This window comes from Salvelinus fontinalis, chromosome 6 (genome assembly GCF_029448725.1).
Source record: "Salvelinus fontinalis isolate EN_2023a chromosome 6, ASM2944872v1, whole genome shotgun sequence".
In the NCBI taxonomy this organism is placed as follows: domain Eukaryota; kingdom Metazoa; phylum Chordata; class Actinopteri; order Salmoniformes; family Salmonidae; genus Salvelinus; species Salvelinus fontinalis.
The window spans coordinates 6,081,941-6,096,623 of record NC_074670.1 but is presented as its reverse complement, the minus strand read 5'-3'; the positions used below and the strand labels follow the sequence as shown (position 1 = coordinate 6,096,623).

General features: G+C 42.1%; 1 protein-coding gene across 1 annotated transcript; it reads right to left on the bottom strand.

Annotated features, from left to right (window-relative positions):
* Positions 1-44: 44 nt before the first annotated feature.
* On the bottom strand, positions 45-11,328 carry LOC129856760 (proteoglycan 4-like). Its single transcript, XM_055924481.1, has 6 exons — positions 10,483-11,328; positions 10,119-10,212; positions 906-2,270; positions 571-708; positions 178-345; positions 45-49 (listed from the first exon to the last, which is right to left on the bottom strand). Exons 3-6 carry the CDS (start codon positions 2,164-2,166, stop codon positions 45-47), a joined length of 1,572 nt encoding a protein of 523 aa, XP_055780456.1. The 5' UTR covers positions 2,167-2,270; positions 10,119-10,212; positions 10,483-11,328.
* Between the last annotated feature and the right edge of the window lie 3,355 nt (positions 11,329-14,683).

Here is a 14,683-nt window from a genome sequence, read left to right as displayed (position 1 = left end):
CATGGTGTTTCAACAGAACCTGCCCGACGGTTGGTCGGCCCAGTCTAATCTTGGTAGCATTGGAATGGGTGGAGAGTTTACTTTTGGTTTTAGTGACAGTAACCCCTTGTTTGGCTTGTGTCTTGGTGAGGCCTGCTTTTACACTTGTGGTCACTTTTGTTTTGCTTTTGATGTCACCATCCTCTTTGGCGGCTGTAGGTTTCTTTTGCTCTGTTTTCTTCTGGAAGAGGATTTGGTCTGCCTTGGTCTTCTTCCCCTGCAGACTCTCCGTGATAGCATTGCTCTCAGGTGATACCTTCAACGCCACCGTCTCCACCGTTATCTGGATTTTGTCTTTGGTACTTTCTGGAGATGAGAGAAAAAGATATGTGCTCCAATAACCACACTAGCATACAAGTTAGAATGAAGGAATGTATATTGGGCGTGCATTCTACGTGGTGTGCTTGTGTGTGGCGACTGGAAGTTAACCTTAGATTATGAGGTGCTAGTGTGTCTCTAGCTGAATTGCAATAAAGAAAATCAGATGAAAGAAGACGAGTCAGATCAAATGAAGAAGGCACAGTAACTCACTTTTACTGCAGTCAGCTCCAGCTGTACATTTACTGCAGTCTAGACCAAGGAACCCTGGGAGGCAGACACACGTTCCCTTCTCACATTTACCATTCGCACTGCAGTCATTGGGACATGGGCCTTTGGAGCAGGAAGCACCTGGTAGGAAGGGGAAGAGAGTATACAGTATGAAACCAGACAGAGCAAACAGCAAAAGATTAAATGTTAATGTTGGTTACCAGAAAGATTCAAACTAGCCTCATGGATAATCTCCATATCAGAATGAAGTTATTATGTGAAAGAGGTTTGCGACTAGGAGGTTACGGTTATGTATAACTAAATAAGACCAGTCGTACATTTACTCTTCATGAGGGACATCTCTTTCTCCAGCCTGCCAACGCGTCCTTTCAGTGTTGCCATCTCAGCCACACATCCCCCGGTGCAGGAGGTAGGAACCAGACTGATGCGGTGGGTCAGGGTTAGAGGAAAGCCAGGCTTCAGCTTCAGCTCATGGGTCTGGGTCTGCTCCTTGGTGCGGTTGCTAGCGTTGCTCTGCGTGTCCTTGCTGATGCAGCCAGAGTCAGAAGTGATGAGCACCTTGATGGGGATGGGATGCGGCTGTGTGGGGGAGGGTTTGTCTTTGGTGGTGGTCTTTGGACCACTGGCTCTGAGAGGCTTGAGGGGGGTTGAAGGGGCTGGAAGAATGTGATTGGCTTCGGTTGGGCTTAAGGCTTTCAGAGTGGGCTTAGGGGTCTCTTTGGTGAGTTTGACGAGCTTGGCTGTTGAAGGATTAAGGAGGGTCAACGGGGCTGGATGTGTCTGATTGGCTGCAGTTGGGTTTAGGGCTTTCACAGTGGGCTTAGGGGACTCTTTGGTGAGTTTGACGAGCGTGGCTGTTGGAGGTTTGAGGGGGGTTGAGGGGGCTGGATGTGTCTGATTGGCTGCAGTTGGGCTTAGGGCTTTCGGAGTGGGCTTTGCGGTCTCTTTGGTGAGTTTGACGAGCGTGGCTGTTAGAAGTTTGAGGGGGGTTGAGGGGGCTGGATGTGTCTGATTGGCTGCAGTTGGGCTTAGGGCTTTCGGAGTGGGTTTAGCGGTCTCTTTGGTGAGTTTGACGAGCGTGGCTGTTGGAGGTTTGAGGGGGGTTGAGGGGGCTGGATGTGTCTGATTGGCTGCAGTTGGGCTTAGGGCTTTTGGAGTGGGTTTAGCGGTCTCTTTGGTGAGTTTGACGAGCGTGGCTGTTAGAAGTTTGAGGGGGGTTGAGGGGGCTGGATGTGTCTGATTGGCTGCAGTTGGGCTTAGGGCTTTCGGAGTGGGCTTAGGGGTCTCTTTGGTGAGTTTGACGAGCGTGGCTGTTGGAGGTTTGAGGGGGGTAGAGGGGGCTGGATGTGTCTGATTGGCTGCAGTTGAGTTTAGGGCTTTCAGATTGGGCTTAGGGGTCTCTTTGGTGACTTTCACGAGCGTGGCTGCGGTTTTTGGTTTTGCGCGGGAGAGGGTGAGTAGGACGTAGGGTTTGGGTTCACTTCCTGTTCCTGTAGCGTTTCTTTTCTCATTGGTTACTGGAGTTTGAAGGGAGGGGAACGGGGTTAGCAGGAAGAGGAGGGCTAGAGAAAACAACATTTTGAGGCAGAATAGTGTTTGGAGGGTCCGAATTCCAACAGTTCTATAAACTCCTTCCCCAGTGTCTCAGTGGAGAGGAGGCTAGACAATCCACCAGGGTTATCCTACAGATGAAAAAGAAAAAAACAAGTCAGCCAAGATGTATACTCAGATTACAGTTTATTAACATATGCAAAGCCATTCTGGAACCAAGTCATAAAGTTAGGTTTGTGCTGTGGCCATTGGCCGTAGAGGTATGTAGTGACTACGAGCCAGAGGCTCAGCGGCACAACAGATAAGCACTGTGTTCACTACTAGTAGTATATTCTGCGGTGCTCTGTACATTTTCACTGGACGTTTCCGCTCTCCTTCTCCAACCACATACACTGAACCCTTTCCTCACTTTGCTCCTAAACTGTTTTTTTTTTTGCTCACTCTCCAGGTGAAGAAAGGGGCTATTATACCGTACAAACCCAACTACTTGTAGTAGCTCTCTCCTCAAGTCCTCCTTGAGGTCAAACCCCCACATCCAAACTGACAAAGATTATTTGGAATGCTTTCAATGAGAACATTATGCTTATCACAGGAGGTTGGTGGCACCTTAATTAGGGAGGACAGGCTGGTGGTAAAGGCTGGAGCGGAATCAGTGGCACATTTTTTTTATTAACCCATTTTGAGGAAAGATATATATATTTTTACAGCTTTTCTGTTACATATACCTACATTTTACGTATACATTTCGCATACACATTTTACATACATGGTACTTTTATATAAAGCAGTCACATAGCAATAGTACATTACCAAACATCAGCTCTTTAATCCCACCCCTCTGCCACTCTCAGCCCATCCCACCTATTACCATAGTCCACCCTCGATTGGTTTCCATATATTTTTCAATTGTTCTGTGATGTTTTACATATTTTTTAACCTTTCTAATTGTATAGTATCCACAGATTGTGAGCTAAAGATGAAAACCTTTCCTACGAGTATTATTATATTATTTGTTGACTATAGCTTTCCAAATCGCCAAACACTGCTATTTGTAAGATTCATTTAAACAAGCTACATAGGGGCAATACCAGAATAAATTATATATTGATTCTGTCTCTTCACAGCAAAATCTACAGAGCTGAGATTGTTGTATGCCCCATATGTATATGAACTCAGCAAAAAAAGAAACGTCCCTTTTTCAGGACCCTGTCTTTCAAAGATAATTCGTAGAAATCCAAATAACTTCACAGATCTTCATTGTAAAGGGTTTAAACACTGTTTCACATGCTTGTTCAATGAACCATAAACAATTAATGAACATGCACCTGTGGAATGGTCATTAAGACACTAACAGCTTACAGACGGTAGGCAATTAAGGTCACAGTTATGAAAACTTAGGACACTAAAGAGGCCTTTCTACTGACTCTGAAAAACACCAAAAGAAAGATGTCCATCCGAACATCACACCTGCGGTACAGGTACAGGATGGCAACAACAACTGCCCGAGTTACACCAGGAACGCACAATCCCTCCATCAGTGCTCAGACTGTCCGCGATAGGCTGAGAGAGGCTGGACTGAGGGCTTGTAGGCCTGTTGTAAGGCAGGTCCTCACCAGACATCACCGGCAACAACATCGCCTATGGGCACAAATCCACCGTTGCTGGACCAGACAGGACTGGCAAAAAGTGCTCTTCACTGACGAGTTGCGGTTTTGTCTCACCACAGGTGATGGTAGGATTCACGTTTATCGTCGAAGGAATGAGCGTTACACCGAGGCCTGTACTCTGGAGCAGGATCGATTTGGAGGTGGAGGGTCCGCCGTGGTCTGGGGCGGTGTGTCACAGCATCATCGGACTGAGCTTGTTGTCATTGCAGGCAATCTCAACGCTGTGCGTTACAGGGAAGACATCTTCCTCCCTCATGTGGTACCCTTCCTGCAGGCTCATCCTGACATGACCCTCCAGCATGACAATGCCACCAGCCATACTGCTCGTTCTGTGCATGATTTCCTGCAAGACAGGAATGTCAGTGTTCTGCCATGGCCAGCGAAGAGCCCGGATCTCAATCCCATTGAGCAGGTCTGGGACCTGTTGGATCGGAGGGTGAGGGCTAGGGCCATTCCCCCCAGAAATGTCCGGGAACTTGCAAGTGCCTTGGTGGAAGAGTGGAGTAACATCTCACAGCAAGAACTGGCAAATCTGGTGCAGTCCATGAGGAGGAGATGCACTGCAGTACTTAATGCAGCTGGTGGCCACACCAGATACTGACTGTTACTTTTGTTAGTATTCCATTTCTGTTAGTCACATGTCTGTGGAACATGTTCAGTTTATGTTGTTCAGTTTGTGTCTCAGTTGTTGAATCTTGTTATGTTCATACAAATATTTACACGTTAAGTTTGCTGAAAATAAATGCAGTTGACAGTAAGAGGACGTTTCTTTTTTGCTGAGTTTATATATATATACAGTGGGGAGAACAAGTATTTGATACACTGCCGATTTTGCAGGTTTTCCTACTTACAAAGCATGTAGAGGTCTGTAATTTTTATCATAGGTACACTTCAACTGTGAGAGACGGAATCTAAAACAAAAATCCAGAAAATCACATTGTATGATTTTTAAATAATTAATTTGCATTTTATTGCATGACATAAGTATTTGATCACCTACCAACCAGTAAGAATTCCGGCTCTCACAGACCTGTTAGTTTTTCTTTAAGAAGCCCTCCTGTTCTCCACTCATTACCTGTATTAACTGCACCTGTTTGAACTCGTTACCTGTATAAAAGACACCTGTCCACACACTCAATCAAACAGATTCCAACCTCTCCACAATGGCCAAGACCAGAGAGCTGTGTAAGGACATCAGGGATAAAATTGTAGACCTGCACAAGGCTGGGATGGGCTACAGGACAATAGGCAAGCAGCTTGGTGAGAAGGAAACAACTGTTGGCGCAATTATTAGAAAATGGAAGAAGTTCAAGATGACGGTCAATCACCCTCGGTCTGGGGCTCCATGCAAGATTTCACCTCGTGGGGCATCAATGATCATGAGGAAGGTGAGGGATCAGCCCAGAACTACACGGCAGGACCTGGTCAATGACCTGAAGAGAGCTGGGACCACAGTCTCAAAGAAAACCATTAGTAACACACTACGCCGTCATGGATTAAAATCCTGCAGCGCACGCAAGGTCCCCCTGCTTAAGCCAGTGCATGTCCAGGCCTGTCTGAAGTTTGCCAATGACCATCTGGATGATCAAGAGGAGGAATGGGAGAAGGTCATGTGGTCTGATGAGACAAAAATAGAGCTTTTTGGTCTAACTCCACTCGCCGTGTTTGGAGGAAGAAGAAGTATTGAGTACAACCCCAAGAACACCATCCCAACCGTGAAGCATGGAGGTGGAAACATCATTCTTTGGGGATGCTTTTCTGCAAAGGGGACAGGACGACTGCACCGTATTGAGGGGAGGATGGATGGGGCCATGTATCGCGAGATCTTGGCCAACAACCTCCTTCCCTCAGTAAGAGCATTGAAGATGGGTCGTGGCTGGGTCTTCCAGCATGACAACGACACAAAGCACACAGCCATGGCAACTAAGGAGTGGCTCCGTAAGAAGCATCTCAAGGTCCTGGAGTGGCCTAGCCAGTCTCCAGACCTGAACCCAATAGAACATCTTTGGAGGGAGCTGAAAGTCCGTATTGCCCAGCGACAGCCCCGAAACCTGAAGGATCTGGAGAAGATCTGTAGGGAGGAGTGGGCCAAAATCCCTGCTGCAGTGTGTGCAAACCTAGTCAAGAACTACAGGAAACGTATGATCTCTGTAATTGCAAACAAAGGTTTCTGTACCAAATATTAAGTTCTGCTTTTCTGATGTATCAAATACTTATGTCATGCAATAAAATGCAAATTAATTACTTAAAAATCATACAATGTGATTTTCTGGATTTTTGTTTTAGATTCCGTCTCTCATAGTTGAAGTGTACCTATGATAAAAATTACAGACCTCTACATGCTTTGTAAGTAGGAAAACCTGCAAAATCGGCAGTGTATCAAATACTTGTTCTCCCCACTGTATATATATATATATATATATATATTGCATTCTGTTGGTGGCAACTTTTACATAATAATTTAAATGGAAAATCTCTAAGTGTTGAATCAAGTATTTTGTGTACCAGTTCATAAACCATGTGTCAATGGAATTGGTACAAAGAAAATCTCTTCCCATTTATTTTGCAACCTGTATGACGCAGCTGTCAACATTTTTGTCCTCAAAAGAAACTGATGTATTTGTCTATTTATGCCAATTCCTTTCATCCAATTTGTATATTTAATATATGGCAGGAAAACAAGTTCCCTTGCAAGATTCCACTTGCCTCCATTTTTGTGGTAGTGCTGCAATCAGTTGGTTGTAAATTTGGATTGAGCAGATATTCCCATATATTTTCGACAGCTGCATATGTGACATAACTCCTCCGTTTCTATTCATAATATCATTAATACATATAATAACATTTTTAAAAAATTTTCACATAAAGAATATTTTTTTATTAGTCAGTATGTTTGAGTTTAACCATAACATTTGTTGTAATATTTGTTTGATCTTTTCTGGAGGATAAAACTGAAATTGTAACCATCTTTGTATGGCTTGTTAAAGAAAGGTCAATACTTTAAACAACATTTCATTTTCAATTAGTTGGAAATGAGAAGTTGTAATCTGTATAAAGGCAAAAAGGTAATTTTTTTAACAAAGGATGAGCCTTTCTTAATAATCTACTGGAGAACCATTTTGGGTTTAGTGTAATTTATGTATGAGTGAAGCTTTTAGTGAGAGGTTTAAAGCTTTAATATTTAACAATTTTAGCCCCCCAAACTCATATTCATTATATAAATAGGCACGTTTCATTTTGTCTGGCTTAGCATTCCAAATAAAATGAAATATTTTCTGCTCATATGATTTAAAAAATGATTTGTCTAGAGTAGGCAGTGCCATTAGTAAGTAAGTCAACTTTGATAAAACCAAAGAGTTAATCAATTTGTTTTCCATAAAAAGACAAGAATTTACATGGTTTCAGAATTGTATCTGTTTTTGCTAAGTTTCTATTGAAATTGATTGTGGGTAATGACATTGTTTTTTACATGTGAATACCAAGGTTGTCTACTTCACCATCCACCCATTAAAGTGGTAAACTACAAGGTAGTGTAAACAATGTATTTTTTAACGATCCAATACGTAATATGGTACACTTGTCATAATTAGGTTTTAGTCCAGAGAGGCTAGAAAAGTGATCAAGATTTTAAATGAGACTGTGCAGGGATCCAGATTGTGGACTTAAGAAAAAACTTGAGTCATCGGCATGCATTGACACTTTTGTTTTTATCCCCTGGATTTCTAATCCTTTGATGTTCTTGTTGGACATAATTTTAATACCTAGCATTTCAATGGCCATAATAAATAGATATGAAGACAACGGACAGCCTTGTTTTACTCCTCTTAAAAGCTCAATCCTTTCTGAGAAGTAACCATTATTTACTGTTTTACATCTGGGGTTGCTGTACATAACTGCAACTCATTGTATAAGAGATTTGCCGAAATTAAAGTAAGCCAGGCATTTATTTATAAATTCTAGTCGTACTTTATCAAACGCCTTTTCAAAATCTGCTATGAAGACCAGGTCTGGTATCTTTGATGTTTCATAATGTTCAATTGTTTCAAGTAATTGCCGTATATTATCTCCAATATATTATCCATGTAAAAAAAACTGTCTGATCAGGATGAACAATATCTGGTAAAACCTGTGCTATGCATTTCGCCCAGATTTTCGATCACAACATTGAAGTGTAAGAGGCCTCCAGTTTTTTAAATGGGTGGAATGTTATAATATACATCAAACTCATGATTTCAAATTTTTTTTGTATGCCATTCCATTTACTCCGTTCCAGACATTATTGTGAGCCGTCCTCCCCTCAGCAGTCTCCACTGATGCTTAGTACAGTACAGTTACAGTTAAAGAGCTTGGGCAAGCAAGGGAATATCTGGAAAGCATTTTACACACAGACATCGATACTCTGAAATAACAAATATTTCTCTCACTGGATGGCCAACTCCAATGGCTGATTAAATGATAAGGCCAGGTCACTTCCTAGGCTAGCAAGTTACTTAATGTTGTAGTAGGAAAAAGGTGTCAGGACTGAGAACTGAGACCTAGAGGGTCCTGCTGCCCTGTCGGTGGTGAGGCTGTGCAGAGGTGGAACAGAGCCTTACTGTATGCTGCTCACTGTGCGTCTTTGACTAACGAATGTCTTACATCATCTGCACCCGCGCCTTATGAAAACCACCAGGAGAAATATGCTCAGATGAAATGTATTTCATAAAACTCAGGGGAATGAAATGAATGAGGAAACACATAGTTATGCAGTAGCTAGTACATTAGGAGCATACAGAGCATCTGTAATATAATGACATTTATGAAGGGTGTGCACAACTACTGTGTTAAATGATTTATTATTTACTAATCATTTATAGATTGTTTATCATTTTTTTTGGGACAGTTTTGTGGCTACTGATAAAGCGTTACTAAAACACCCAGACTACAACCATGCTTCTCACCACTATTCATGCATTGATGTTCCATTGTACTGTACCTCAACTAATTACATGTACAACTAAGTTCTGAAATTAGATTACAACTCATTAGTAAGTACGTTAACTTTTTGTAATTGGAGAACAATACTAGTAAATTCATGACTATTAACATTAGTACTGACTTGGAATGAAGTAGATCATTGATCATTCAGCACCGGCCTCTCTTCTCACATACCCCACAGATTTAAGAACATAGACTGATGAGGACCATATTTCATTGTATTTCATTGTATTTAAAATGTACTATTCCTATGACTTTATTTAACTATAGATGCTTGACTCTATGGTATTTTAATTGTTCATTCATTAATAAAAAAACGTTTGAATAACATGATCATCCATCCATAAGTTTGTAGGAAAAGGTGAAACTTACCAGGACAATAATTCCCTCCTGTGATTTAGTGTGTATCAGTCTTTTGCACCTCATATAGACTTCTGCCCAGGCATGAAGGAGGGAGGAGGAAAGAGGAGAGAGAGAGAGAGCTAGAGAAAGAGAGAGAGCGTGAGAGAGAGAAAGGACCACCACTAGAAAGAGGGTAAAGTCTGCTCCTACTTATAAACGCCCCACCCCAGAATCCCCTCAACCCCCTCCACCTACCCCCCTCATTGAAACTCTTGCAGCCTTCATGTAAAATATTTGATTAGGATATGTGTCAAAACCTGAGGTCATCTTTAGATTTAGTTTGACTGGTTTAGATTTGTGGCCATTCTGTGCCTGCTACTCTGCACTACACTTACATCTACATATCACGGTCAACAGGTGTTGTTTTTTACTCAGCGTCATCAAACCTGATGTATTACAGCCATCAATAGAAGAAAGCCTGGTCCAGATACCATCCTCTAGTCTCTAAGACTAGGGCCTTGTTCAGTCAGGAAAATGTTTAGCTAGAGTGTGAAATAACAACACTACTGCATATTTAGCACACACCCCCACAGCCCCCGCAGGGCATGGGGGCCCACAACCCCTCTCCGCCCCCCAAAATAATAATAGTCATGTTTTTTTGGGGGGGGGGTGGGTTGGGGTTTGTGGTCCCCCCAGATAGCAAATGAACACGTCATAAGCAATGCAATGTTTTTTTGAATAACAGGAAATTTGCTTTAAAACTGCAAAATGTTCTCTGTGTTGAATAGCAGAATAGCTCTAAAACAGCAACATTTTCTCTCAGCCTCACGGCAAAATGTGTAGAATAGCATGAGATTAGCTATAAACCTGCACATTTCTCCCTGCCCCATTTTTGGTTCGAACCCTGCCTACAGTATTTGACTTTTCCTCTGAAACCTTCATACGGTTTTGATTGAATAGTGTTTCAGATTACCATGATGATGGGATACATACCATGATGCCGCAGGTATTGGCCGGCGAGCTGTGGCCACAGACCTGCAGTACTGTCTGTATGAATGGCGTGTCTGTTGGAGGTAATAGGATAGAACTACAGGGGTGTTATGTAAGTGACTGAATAGCTAGCAGATCTAACGGATGCTGTATGAAGGAGGCATTGCGTCTTTTACCCACATTACCACCCACCAGCCCACCTTTTGTAAACCACATACACACACTCACGTGCGCACGCCTGCACGCACACATATTTGCACAATCAAACACATTTGCGTACGCAGACACACAAACACACACACAGACACAGCACAAAATGGGCACAAACATACACAAATACCCCCCACACACCAACACCTACACAAACCTGAGTGGTTATCGTACAGTACAATGGATCTCTTTACACCTCCCTGCCTCTTGAAAACACTCCCGACACCAGAATGTCCCCCGGACCATTTTCAATGCCTTTATCTCAATGACCTGCACTGAAAACACACTGGAAACATACTGAAAACACACTGGAAACATACTGAAAACACACTGGAAACATACTGGAAAACTACAGCCTCAATATAATATCCCCCTTTTCTGTCATGTCCCCTATGGGTGAGACATCGCTACGTCCCTAATGGCACCCTAGTCCCTATGGGTGAGACATCGCTACGTCCCTAATGGCACCCTGGTCCCTATGGGTGAGACATCGCTACGTCCCTAATGGCACCCTAGTCCCTATGGGTGAGACATCGCTACGTCCCTAATGGCACCCTAGTCCCTATGTGATGCAGCCAATGACTCCAGTGATAAAATTAACTGGGTCAACCTCACACACGCTCCACTTGGGTGGTCTGTTCTCAGCAGCGCCTCCATCTGGTGGCAACTTCCAACAGCGACTCTGCCCTCTCTCCCCATCTCTCGCTCTCTCCATCCACATCGTTCTCCCTCTCTCCATCACTCTCTCTCTCACTCTCTCCACCTCCCCATCTCTCTCTCTCCAAATCTGTCTCTCCTCTCTCTAACTCACCATGGACCACCCGCCAACTGCTGACCTTGCCTTGGCCTTTGGAGAATGGGTGAAACCAGACAGGCATGGCTGAATGCACTATAGTGTACATCACAAGCATGTCCCGCGGTTCTGGTTCAGCAGTCGACTGCTGCGACAGCACTTTGGGAAGCTTTGATTAGAGATCTTGTGGTGAAGGAAGATGTCAGTCGTTTTATCTGTACTGACGTCATTGTTATTATCGAGGCCTACTGAATGGGACCAATGACTACTCTTAATTGTGAATATGCCTACTACTTTGTTCTTGGCCTAGTTATTGGGAATCCATTTTTGTGTGGAATGTTTATACAACTAATGTGAATACAGCATCATCCAACTTCTGACACATACCAAACAGTCTGGCATTGTATAACATGTGACGAACCACAGAGGTTTGATCAAGGTCAAAAGGACAATTGACAGGTAATGACATTCTATGTAGATGATATTGTATATAGAGAAACACACCTTAGCGTTTACTGTACAGTAGCATTAACACAGACAGCCTGGGAGATGCCAGGATGCAAATTCTAGATTCAAACCATTTAGGAGAAAAAAATAAACATGTATGAATTTGAGATGTGCTGAAGGTGTTAGTCGAGAAACAGTTAAATAAGGTATGTCTGAAGTGAAAATGTGAGATGTTGAGGTATGTGTGTATTTGCTTACCCTTTATTGATTCACGTTTAATGAGAAGTCTGATGTCAAAAACAGTACGGCCATTGACCTGGCTATGATTGAAGTGATGGCCAGTACTCCCATGCTGCTTACATTGGAACAGGGTTCTGACATTAAAATAATATCAGCATATAAACCCTGGACTGTTCCTCTGCAGCTCCACCCATTACCCTCCTTCTCCCCTCCCTCTTCTCTCTCTCTCTTTCACTCTACCTCTCTCCCTCTCCCTCTTTCTCTCACTCTCTCTCTCCCTCCCTCTCTCTATCTCTCATTCTGTCTCTCTCTCCACCCCTCCTTTTCCCCCTCACTCCCTCTCTCCTCATCTCAATAAAGGATATCTGAACTGTTTGCTTGCTTACCTGTATGTCAGTCCCAGTGTTAGGTCTTGTAAGTTAATGATTCATCCACTGACTGACTGTCAATACAGTAGTGTGCTAACTACCCCACCCTGACCCGAGATGCTGGGAAAGGTGGTGCGGTTAGCAGGGGGTGGTAAAGGGTAGTGGAGGGGGGGCTTACTGTGAGTACAGAGAGCTCTCTCTCTCAGGTCCTCAACTGCCTCGAGGAGAGAGAGAAAAAAAACTACATACAAAGTAAGTACAGTATGTTTGGCGTAAAAGCTAAATTACACCAGTTAACTGGACAGAATTTCAATTACTGGCGAAGCATGAAAGGGGAGGAGAGGATGAACATGGATGGGCCTTTTTTCCCCCTCACTGTATGCAGTATGTTAGAGGTAGAGTTTTTACTCTCCTTCACTGTATGCAGTATGTTAGAGGTAGAGTTTTTACTCTCCTTCACTGTGTGCAGTATGTTAGAGGTAGAGTTTTTACTCTCCTTCACTGTGTGCAGTATGTTAGAGGTAGTTTTTACTCTCCTTCACTGTGTGCAGTATGTTATAGGTAGATTTTTTACTCTCCTATATACAGTATGCTAGTGGTAGAGTTTTTACTCTCCTTCACTGTATGCAGTATAATAGTGGTAGAGTTTTTACTCTCCTTCACTGTATGCAGTATGTTAGAGGTAGAGTTTTTACTCTCCTTCACTGTATGCAGTATGTTAGAGGTAGAGTTTTTACTCTCCTTCACTGTGTGCAGTATGTTAGAGGTAGAGTTTTTACTCTCCTTCACTGTGTGCAGTATGTTAGAGGTAGTTTTTACTCTCCTTCACTGTGTGCAGTATGTTATAGGTAGATTTTTTACTCTCCTATATACAGTATGCTAGTGGTAGAGTTTTTACTCTCCTTCACTGTATGCAGTATAATAGTGGTAGAGTTTTTACTCTCCTTCACTGTATGCAGTATGTTAGAGGTAGAGTTTTTACTCTCCTTCACTGTATGCAGTATGTTAGAGGTATGGTTTTTACTCTCCTTCACTGTATGCAGTATGTTAGAGGTAGAGTTTTTACTCTCCTTCACTGTATGCAGTATAATAGTGATAGAGTTTTTACTCTCCTTCACTGTATGCAGTATAATAGTGGTAGAGTTTTTACTCTCCTTAACTGTATGCAGTATAATAGTGGTAGAGTTTTTACTCTCCTTCACTGTATGCAGTATGTTAGAGGTAGAGTTTTTACTCTCCTTCACTGTATGCAGTATAATAGTGGTAAAGTTTTTACTCTCCTTCACTGTATGCAGTATAATAGAGGTAGAGTTTTTACTCTCCTTCACTGTATGCAGTATGTTAGTGGTAGAGTTTTTACTCTCCTTCACTGTATGCAGTATAATAGTGGTAGAGTTTTTACTCTCCTTCACTGTATGCAGTATAATAGTGGTAGAGTTTTTACTCTCCTTAACTGTATGCAGAATAATAGTGGTAGAGTTTTTACTCTCCTTCACTGTATGCAGTATGTTAGAGGTAGAGTTTTTACTCTCCTTCACTGCGTGCAGTATGTTAGAGGTAGAATTTTTACTCTCCTTCACTGTATGCAGTATAATAGTGGTAGAGTTTTTACTCTCCTTCACTGTATGCAGTATAATAGTGGTAGAGTTTTTACTCTCCTTCACTGTATGCAGTATGTTAGAGGTAGAGTTTTTACTCTCCTTCACTGTATGCAGTATAATAGTGGTAGAGTTTTTACTCTCCTTCACTGTGTGCAGTATGTTAGAGGTAGAGTTTTTACTCTCTTTCACTGTATGCAGTATGTTAGAGGTAGAGTTTTTACTCTCCTTCACTGTATGCAGTATAATAGTGGTAGAGTTTTTACTCTCCTTCACTGTATGCAGTATAATAGTGGTAGAGTTTTTACTCTCCTTCACTGTATGCAGTATGTTAGAGGTAGAGTTTTTACTCTCCTTCACTGTATGCAGTATAATAGTGGTAGAGTTTTTACTCTCCTTCACTGTGTGCAGTATGTTAGAGGTAGAGTTTTTACTCTCTTTCACTGTATGCAGTATGTTAGAGGTAGAGTTTTTACTCTCCTTCACTGTATGCAGTATGTTAGAGGTAGAGTTTTTACTCTCCTTCTCTCTATGCAGTATTTTAGTGGTAGTTTTTACTCTCCTATATACAGTATGTTAGTGGTAGAGTTTTTACTCTCCTATATACAGTATTTTAGTGGTAGAGTTTTTACTCTCCTATATACAGTATGTTAGTGGTAGAGTTTTTACTCTCCTACATACAGTATGTTAGTGGTAGAGTTTTTACTCTCCTGTATACAGCATGTTAGTGGTAGAGTTTTTACTCTCCTATATACATTATGTTAGTGGTAGAGTTTTTACTCTCATATATACATTATGTTAGTGGTAGAGTTTTTACTCTCCTATATACAGTATGTTAGAGGTAGAGTTTTTACTCTCCTATATACAGTATGTTAGTGGTAGAGTTTTTACTCTCCTATATACAGTATATTG